General features: G+C 38.1%; 1 protein-coding gene across 1 annotated transcript; it reads left to right on the forward strand.

The window, feature by feature from the left end:
* Positions 1-8,472: 8,472 nt before the first annotated feature.
* Positions 8,473-10,200, forward strand: LOC140147077 (tetratricopeptide repeat protein 22-like). Its single transcript, XM_072168849.1, has one exon. It carries the CDS (start codon positions 8,473-8,475, stop codon positions 10,198-10,200), a length of 1,728 nt encoding a protein of 575 aa, XP_072024950.1.
* Positions 10,201-10,661: the final 461 nt, after the last annotated feature.

A 10,661-nucleotide genomic window follows, 5' to 3' on the forward strand; every position in this document is an offset into this window, starting at 1 on the left:
TGTCTTTTGATGATAGCAATGACATCTTTTGGTGCTGTCTTCTGAAGATAGCATTGTTGCAGTTGGTAATGTCTTCTGAAGATAGCATTGCTTGCAGTTGGTAATGTTTTCTGAATATAGCATTGCTAGCATTTGGTGCTGTCTTCTGAAGATAGCATTGCATTTGGTGCTGTCGTTCCCATCATATTCTGATGAAAATACTGCTATTATTTGGTGTTGTATTCTGAAGATAGCATTGCCAGCATTTGGTGCTGTCTTCTGAAGTTAGCATTGCTTGCATTTGGAGCTGTCTTCTGAAGATAGCATTGCTTGCATTTGGTGCTGTCGTTCCCATCATATCCTGATGAAAACACTGCTATTATTAGGTGTTGTATTCTGAAGATAGCATTGCTATCATTTGGTGCTGTCTTCTGAAGATAGCATTTCTTACATTTGGTGCTGTTATTCCCATCATATCCTGATAAAAACACTGCTCTTATTTGGGGCTGTCTTCTGAAGATAGCATTGCTAGCATTTTGTGCTGTCTTCTGAAGATAGGATTGCTTGCATTTGGTCCTGTCTTCTGAAGATAGCATTGCTAGCATTTGGTGCTGTCTTCTGAAGATAGCATTTCTTACATTTGGTGCTGTTATTCCCATCATCCTGATGAAAACACTGGTCTTATTTGGTGCTGTCTTCTGAAGATAGCATTGCTAGCATTTTGTGCTGTCTTCTGAAGATAGGATTGCTTGCTTTTGGTGTTGTCTTCTGAAGATAGCATTGCTTGCATTTGGTGCTGTCTTCTGAAGATAGCATTGCTAGCATTTGGTGCTGTCTTCTGAAGATAGCATTGCTTGCATTTGGTGCTGTCTTCTGAAGATATCATTGCTTGCATTTGGTGCTGTCTTCTGAAGATAGCATTGCTTGCATTTTGTGCAGTCTTCTGAAGATAGGATTGCTTGCATTTGGTGCTGTCTTCTGAAGTTAGCATTGCTAGCATTTGGTGCTGTCTTCTGAAGATAGCATTGCTTGCATTTGGTGCTGTCTTCTGAAGGTAGCATTGCTAGCATTTGGTGCTGTCTTCTGAAGATAGCATTGCTTGCATTTGGTGCTGTCTTCTGAAGATATCATTGCTTGCATTTGGTGCTGTCTTCTGAAGATAGGATTGCTTGCATTTTGTGCAGTCTTCTGAAGATAGGATTGCTTGCATTTGGTGCTGTCTTCTGAAGTTAGCATTGCTAGCATTTGGTGCTGTCTTCTGAAGATAGCATTGCTTGCATTTGGTGCTGTCTTCTGAAGATAGCATTGCTAGCATTTGGTGCTGTCTTCTGAAGATAGCATTGCTTGCATTTGGTGCTGTCTTCTGAAGATATCATTGCTTGCATTTGGTGCTGTCTTCTGATTGCTTGCATTTGGTGCTGTCTTCTGAAGATAGCATTGCTTGCATTTGGTGCTGTCTTCTGAAGATAGCATTGCTTGCATTTGGTGCTGTTTTCTGAAGATAGCATTGCTAGCATTTTGTGCTGTCTTCTGAAGATAGGGTGTTGTCTTCTGAAGATAGGATTGCTTGCATTTGGTGCTGTCTTCTGAAGTTAGCATTGCTAGCATTTGGTGCTGTCTTCTGAAGATAGGATTGCTTGCTTTTGGTGTTGTCTTCTGAAGATAGCATTGCTTGCATTTGGTGCTGTCTTCTGAAGATAGCATTGCTAGCATTTGGTGCTGTCTTCTGAAGATAGCATTGCTTGCATTTGGTGCTGTCTTCTGAAGATATCATTGCTTGCATTTGGTGCTGTCTTCTGAAGATAGGATTGCTTGCATTTTGTGCAGTCTTCTGAAGATAGGATTGCTTGCATTTGGTGCTGTCTTCTGAAGTTAGCATTGCTAGCATTTGGTGCTGTCTTCTGAAGATAGCATTGCTTGCATTTGGTGCTGTCTTCTGAAGGTAGCATTTGATGCCTTCTAAAGATAACATTGCTAACATTTCATGCTGTCATCTGAAGATAGCATTGCTAGCATTTGTGGGGCCTTCTGAAGATAGCATTGCTAGCATTTGGTGCTGTTTTCTGAAGATAGCATTGCTAGCAGTTGGTGCTGTCTTCTGAAGATATCATTGGTCGCATTTGGTGCTGTCCCCTTATGATAACACTGCTATTATTTGGTGTTGTCTTCTGAAGATGACGCTGCTATCATTTGGTGCTGTCTTCAGAAGATAGCATTGCTTGCATTTGGTGCTGTCTTCTGAAAATAGCATTGCTATCATTTGATGCCTTCTAAAGATAACATTGCTAATATTTGATGCTGTCATCTGAAGATAGCATTGCTAGCATTTGTGGTGCCTTCTGAAGATAGAGCATTTGGTGCTGTCTTCTGAAGTTAGCATTGCTAGCATCGGGTGCTGTCTTCTGAAGATGGCATTGCTACCATTCGGTGCTGTCTTCTGAAGATAGAATTGCTAGCATTTGGTGCTGTCTTCTAAAGATCGTATCGCTAGCATTTGGTACTGTATCATGAATATAGCATTGCTAGCATTTGATGTCTTCTGAAGATAGCATTTGGTACTGTCTTCTGTAGATAGCATTCCCAGCAAACACAAAAATGTTTTTGAAACACTATATGGGCTTGGGAAAAACGTTTGAATAACATTGGAATGTTGATTTCTATAAAGATCATGAAAACATTTATTTTTAAAACGTTTCAATGGGACTTTTTGCAAATGCAGGTTTGTAAATGCTTTTTACTATTCTATAAGAAACTGAAAATTTAATATTTCCGAGTTCCGACTGATTTTGCTTGATCGCATCACATATGAGAGAGCATTAATTCTGATTGTGCTGTGTGCTGCCTTTACATGTGAGCGTATTATACTAGCTGTGATTCTGAGAACAGCGCATACGCTTCATGGCTATCAACACAAACCCACAGTGATTCTTGATAAACTTTTTGAAAAAGTCAAATGAATCTTGGTGCATTAGGAGGATCAATGTAAGTTTTTCATTCCATGTGCAACAAAATTCTTCCCTTAGGGGTGGTCATAACCCTGGAATTATGAAAACTAGATAAATATATTATTTACTTGTTATCTAATTTTACCCAACTTTGAGAAATTTACATCAAAAATGGCCGAAAAATGCTCAATGCTCAATGCCTGATTTTCGCCCAAATGGAAGCTGTGGATTTGCTACAAGAATGAGCATTTTTGCCCAAATTTGTCCTCAAAGATGAATTCATCAAGTCTTTGCCATTCTAAACATGTGTACTTATACATACTTTAGACCAAAAATTTAGCAGTTACATTGTATGAGGTGCAAAATTTTCCATAATTTCAGGCTTAAGAACACCCTTTAAAGCCATATTATAACATTTTCAAACAAAATAGATTAGCATTTCTTTGCCATAAAATGTTAGCTATATCCCTTTTATTTTTGAGCCGAACAACTACGGCAAAGCAAAGAAAATTGGAATTTACTACCAGCGCACATGTCGCCAATACGTACCACTCCTTCGGTCATGTTATGGTACGACCCTTTGTTGTGTATCACCGTCCGGCACGCCGTGTACGTACTGTGTGTTATGAACATCGTGTATGCGTTCGAGTAATAATTCCATCGTAATAATAAAACGCTGATTCCGGCGTTTTATTCAAAATCTCGGATTTTGACAAAACTACACCACCTAGAGTCTTGATTTTTGCAAGGTAGGCCTATATTGGTTTAATAAAGTACAATATAATCGTGTGAAAAAAAGAATTTGAAAAATTCAGTGAGGGCGTCCTCCTCAGCAAATGTTATAATATGGCTTTAAGTGTGTTCAATCATCTCACAGTTCATGTTTTAAAGGGGCATTTCGTGATCCACAGCCTCATCCCCCACTTTTCTCAAAAAAAAGTTGAGATTTTTATATCACTGGAAACCTCTGGCTACATAATGTTTATGTACAAAATATTTCTTGCAGATTAATTCGTTTTGCAAAGATATCGTGGAATTTGAATTTCGTTCTGGTGCACCAGAACGAAATTACGGTCTATGGAGCAGTGTAATACACATAATCATGCATAACTCGCAAACGCAAAATCGGAATCAACTGAAATTTTGGGAATAGGCTTTTTTCGTGGATATGTACTGAAAAATTTCATAAAAAGAGGATGCTAGGATCACGAAATCCTCCTTTAAGGAGGTGTTAAATGATGTAATCGCTATTTTGTTTAATATTGCAGGTATTCATCTGTTCCATAGTTGGTGACAAAGACTCAAGCATGGGTGCATCTGTCACAGCCAAATTTAGTCAAATGCCTAATGGAGAAACACATACACTAGAAGATGCTGGACATCCATGCTACTTGGATCAACCCCAGGAATTCCACAATATTATGTATGCATTTGCCAAGAAAGTGTTTGGAGCGTAGCTGGAACCAGAAGGATACAAAACTGTACATTTAGTAACAGTTTAATTAAGTAAACATTTTGTGCATGTTCTCTAGAAGGGATAAAGCTAGCTACTTTCTTACAGCTTTAAATGTTGTAAGCTCTTCCACATTGCCTATGATACGTTCTGGCATGGCTTTGAAGAAGTAGTTAGCTTAATCGGCAAAGCGGTCAGCTCTGGTGAATTGGTGTGTGCCGATGAGTTTGACCCTGGTGCAGTTCACTTCTGAAGATAGCATTGCTAGCAGTTGGTGCTGTCTTTTGAAGATAATATTGCTAGTATTTGGTGCTGTCTTCTGAAGATAGACTAGAATTTGGTGCTGGATTCTGTGTACACCATCTGTATCTTGTGAAGCTCCAAAATCTTTCTTTTTTTTCTTCAGTAGGTGTCAGTCGCTTACACTGATTTTGACCAAACTTGGCCAAAAGAAGCACTGACCCAAATTAAATATTTAAAGTTAAAGTTACACACAGATAAGGGCCAAAGAGATAATTTTGTGAAAATCATTAGAAATGCTACTCTTCTTTTAATTTTCATGCTATTACCACCAAACTTGATCATCAAACTCGACACCCATTAAAACTTAAAACTCGAGCTAATGCCCGTCCCCCTCCATTACATAATGGGGAATAGAGGTTAGCCTAATGCACATTTCTAAGCTTTCAATAAGGCATTTGTAATATTAAGGTAAATAACATTTAATCGTATGTGTCCAGCTATTTGTTTCTAAGTGCGGAGGGGGGCGCATGACCAGTTCGGGGAGAGGGTTGATGGGAATTGGGAGTGGTCAAATTTTGAAATCAGTGTCCGATTGTGATTGTACCTAGTATAAACAACCCTTGCAATGATCATCATACGTCAAATGTCAAATGGAACCAAATGTTAAACTTTGCCAGATTTTGTCAAATGAGGTCAATCAGAATCCACCGCCTGTATTCGTGGCTCTTGAATCAACGTAGCTGTAGTTATTTTTGTAGCAGTACAAAAATGTTGGCAAATCATGAATGTGGGACTAGTACATGACTAGACTATGCCACAGTCGATTTTTGATAAATAAAAATGTTATTAATCATGATGAACGCATTCAGTTGAACTCAAAATTATAGTGATATTTATTTACATAAAATACTAGTATAAAATGGTTATGAAAAAGTTTATATAATTATATTTGTGACAATAAAAGTAAGGTATAGGCCTACGTAGGCTTATATTATTGAATGCAACATTACCCCGGGACTTCGTTCTCTAAAACACACTGTCAATCATACTTGTTTATCAATCAAATCTAACCACAAGACTAAGCATGGTGGTACACTACGCGCTAGATGCGTACGTTCATCCACCAACTTTCGCGCCAGCACAAAAGCCCCGCATTCCATAGATAGTTGTGTACCATGTATACTATTTAATGGTACCAGTACGTGTCGGGAGGATTTAAACAATAACGAGATCTGGGCGACCAATCACAAGCCAGATTCATTTAAAGATGCATTACATCATGACCAATTTAAGTTAGGCCAGAAATTGGCCTAACTCTCCATAGAGTCCCGTGTTAAAAATGTTAACGGCAAGTCAAAGCCAGTAGTCCACTTGGGAAGCTAACAAACAGAGGGAGTACGGTGACTGAAAAGATCAAATGTAAAAATCTATCAATTGTGCACAAATAATTGAATCGGAGTTTTAAGCTTAAATGTAATAGCTAGAGTATTCACAATTGGCAAGTTGACTACGGAGAAGTCTAGTACATGACCTTTAAAAGAGCGTTTAGTCAACCGTACTATATCAGTGATTTTTGTGGCATATATTTTCAGCCATATGGAATTCAGACGTTTTTAAAAATGTCTCTAAGGAGCAATTTAACACTTTCTACAAAGACCTGCATGCAAAATACATATGTTACAAATGCTGGTTAGACAAAACAATATAGCACACAATAACTGTAGTTCTTGAAGTACAACAAATAATTTTCATTGGAAAATAAACTAAGTGTTAGTCTCCGTATTATGCAAGATGTAGTAATATTGCACCGTGAATAGTCTTTTGTCTTCTGTCAGCTCATAGAAACAACAGAGAGGGTTTTTTACTCATCTGAAAATCCATAAATGAAACTTTGGAGGTGTTGATACACTTCAAAAATGTGCATGAAACGAAAAATGACGTCCCAAATTTTCTTCTTTTTTTCTTCAGTAGGTCGATAAAATGCTACTTGTGTCAGACGCTTACACTGATTTTGACCAAACTTGGCCAAAAGAAGCACTGACCCAAATTAAATATTTACAGATAAGGGCCAAAGAGATAATTTTGTGAAAATCATTAGAAATGCTACTCTTCTTTTAATTTTCATGCTATTACCACCAAACTTAATCACCAAACTCGATACCCATTAAAACTTAAAACTCGAGCTAATGCCCCCCCCCTCCATTACATAATGGGGAATAGAAGGTTAGCCTAATGCGTATTTCTAAGCTTCCAATAAGGCATTTGTAATAATATGGTAAATGACATTTAATCGTATGTGTCCAGCTATTTGTTTCTAAGTGCGGAGGCGCATGACCAGTTCGGGGAGAGGGTTGATGGGAATTGGGAGTGGTCAAATTTTGAAATCAGTGTCCGATTGTGATTGTACCTAGTACAAATAACCCTTGCAATGATCATCAGACGTCAAATGTCAAATGGGACCAAATGTTAAACTTTGCCAGATTTTGTCAAATGAGTTCAATCAGAATCCTCCGCATGTATTCGTGGCTCTTGAATCACAGTAGCTGTAGTTATTTTTGTAGCAGTACAAAAATGTTGGCCAATCATGAATGTGGGACTAGTACATGACCTTTAAAAGAGAGTTTAGTCAACCGTACTATATCAGTGATTTTTGTGGCATATATTTTCAGCCATATGGAATTCAGAAGTTTTTAAAATGTCTCTAAGGAGCAATTTAACACTTTCTACAAAGACCTGCATGCAAAATACATATGTTACAAATGCTGGTTAGACAAAACAATATAGCACACAATAACTAGTTCTTGCAGTACAACTAATAATTTTCATTGGAAAATAAGTGTTAGTCTCCGTATTATGTAAGATGTAGTAATATTGCACCGTGAATAGCCTTTTGTCTTCTGTCAGCTCATAGAAACAACAGAGGGTTTTTGTACTCATAATCTGAAAATCCATAAATGAAACTTTGGAGGTGTTGATACAGTTCAAAAATGTGCATGAAACGAAAAATGACGTCACTAATTTTTTCAAACTTAAATGAGCTTATTCTTTATTTGATTCAAAACCGCATGGTATGATATCGTTATTATAACGGCAAATAATGATGACGGGATAAATATAAGAATTTCATTGTATAAATGAGAAATAATATTTTGCAATGTTAACCTGAATGGTTTCCGCTTATCAATTATTATGAACCCTATTTGAACGTGTAAAATATTTACACATCGAAGTGCTTAATATCTTGTTTGATATTTTTACCATTGTATTCAAAGTTATGTGTAGGACACACTGTTTACTCTACTGAAAATATGAGATAACTAAGTAAATATTGCATGAAAATAATCAGGAAATAATAGGTGATTGTCTTGGACTTTCATACAAAGAGATAACGCCCAAATGTGCGCAAAATTATGACGACGTGTTCTTGGGCACATTACGCTTTAGAGGTAACCTTCAGAGTTGTAAGCATTTGAATAAAAGAAAGGAGCGGATGCAGGAGACAGCAGAAATGGTCTTGACTACACAAGAGTAACATAAAAATACGGATTTAATTTCAAGTAAGTAAAATATTTTGCCTTGATAGATGTATGATTAAGTATTTCCATTGTTTTCAAAAATAACAATCACATATATGCGTAATTTAGTATAACAGGTATTCACAATACTATGCACTTGCTTCCTGGGCAAACTTTTAAAGGGGCAAATCTGCAAACCCGTCTCGCTTATCTACCCGGAGGCCATTTAACTCGTAGACATTTTTAACAAAATTTGCAGCAATTTTCTAATTTCTCCATACATTTTCCCTTTTCTGACAGAAGCACTGCAATCTACGGTAATTAAAGACAATTAATGATGACCACAACAACGGTAGAAATGACAACAACGGTAGAACCAGGCTTCGCAAAACTTCCCCTTGATGTTAACACCGAACACTTCGACACTGACGATGTAGCAAAATACAGATATAAAGTCCTTGAAAACTATCTGCAAGAAAAGATAGATCGACCTGAACGCCACGCAGTCAGAAATCTTCTAGGATTCATCGATGCCAGGTTGAAGCGGTATGAAAAAGCGATTGAAATCTTGAGCAAAGTGCTTGAGGAGGATCAGGATAACGTGAATGCGCTCGCGAATTTGCAGTGGGTGTATAAGACCAGAGGTAGCGACAACGATTCACGGCAAGATGAAATCGCAGAAAGATTAGATGACCTGAGGCCAATGCTGGACATAGTTGATAGTCCGCGGGCCAAAGTTATAAAAGCACGGTACCTTACGGAGCAAGGTTATGCAATATGCAATGGCATTACTCGCCGTACTCATGACGCACATGCGAATGCGTCTGCGATGTACGACGAGGCTCTCGAGTTGGCGGAAAATCTTGTTTCAATAGAAGAAAAAACCGATTGGAGGCTAGGGTCAGCGAGAGCTAAAGATAAAATATTGCACATGAAAGTAAAAAGTAATGATTTTGCAAGCACAGATGTTGATCTCGAGAAGCAACTCATTGAACACTTTGAAGTGGTTTTAAAGAATGGAGATGATAACATGAAAGCAGAGGTGTGGGTAAAACTGGGGACACTATTTCGGTACTTCGCAACGATGTCTAAGTATGAAAGGAATGCAAGTGACGCCGCTAAGCCTGCTGACACCAACCCTCCCGAATGCATTAAAGGAAAATGCGAATTCCTCGCCTGTTACTTACAACCTCTCACTTGTTATGATAAGGCTCTAGAATTCAGACCCAAACATGCTCAGATTTTAAGGCAGAAAGCACAAATGATGAAGCAGATGATTTTCGTCGACATCAAATCGACGACACTAAATAATGAGGATGCCTTGAGTGGTTATAAATCTGCCCTGAGTCTACTTGATGAGTCCATTGAGGCCGATAGTTCATTGATGAATCACTACGCTTTCTCATTACGGGGTGACATATACCTCAACATGTATGTAAATATCTTCCAAAAAGGAAGAGATGCAAAGAGTCATCTTAATAAAGCTATTGATGGATACGAAATATCCACAAAGATGCATGCTGTACCCGAAGACTATCGACAGTTGGGTGAGATTTGGCGCCTTATGGCAGATCACTCGGTTGGGACGAAGAGAAAGGAATGCTTGGAAAAGGCACTAGAGTATTACACGCGTGCAACACAGATGGACGAGTCATTAGGATTTGTCAACGTTTTCACTCAATGGAAACGAGGAGAATGCTGTCTGGTACTGGGTAATTACACAGAAGCAGGCGAATGCTACAAATTAGCCATCAGCAATTCTATGACCAATGAAGAATATCTAGTACGAAATTACTCGAGACTATTTTATACATACCTGCTTCGGTTACACGATGATAATCAGCAAGCCAACGAAGCACTCGTAAAGGAAGCTACTGATTGGTTGCAAAAGGCGATTGGCAAGTTTGGTGAAGTAGTCGCTGCCGAGAAGTGCATAAAATTTAATATAAAATACCGTGACAAAGATATTTTACGCAGGCTTCATATGTTTATTGACATTTGTCAAGATGAAGGAGAGGTCGAGCTAGCTTTATTTTGTCGAAAAGCATATCCATACGTATATTGATGCGCCTGGAAGCCGAAGGGCGTAGAAAGGAGGGCAGGAAATTAGTACAACCAGCAAGATCAATATAAACTGCATCAGTTCCCTATTTCACTACAAAACTCATCCTCAAAGTCTAAAAATAACCAAAATACTACTACATTTGGTAAACTATATCTTTCTCCCGAGGTATTACAACCCGAACCTGGATGAGGTGCTAGGTCTCACGTCGTCTTCTAGATTACTTTTTGTGAGGGACGGTCCATCTTGCATATTAACATCAGACATTCTTAAACACTTGAGAAAGTTCCTACATTCTTGGTTCTTACCCGTGTGATATAGGGCCCACAACTTATCACTTCCCCCGTAATACTTTTTAAAATAAGTTGACAAATATTTTACAAAATGTAAAAAATTTAAAAAGTATGCATAGCCCTATTTGTTTTACACATGTGGACCAAATTATAGCGTTGCGCATCATCGCG

The sequence above is a fragment of the Amphiura filiformis genome, chromosome 3 (assembly GCF_039555335.1).
Source record: "Amphiura filiformis chromosome 3, Afil_fr2py, whole genome shotgun sequence".
In the NCBI taxonomy this organism is placed as follows: domain Eukaryota; kingdom Metazoa; phylum Echinodermata; class Ophiuroidea; order Amphilepidida; family Amphiuridae; genus Amphiura; species Amphiura filiformis.

What these genes read in the sequence shown, in the direction of transcription:
- LOC140147077 (XM_072168849.1), top strand. Translation starts at nt 8,473, where the DNA reads ATGACCACAACAACGGTAGAAATGACAACAACGGTAGAACCAGGCTTC.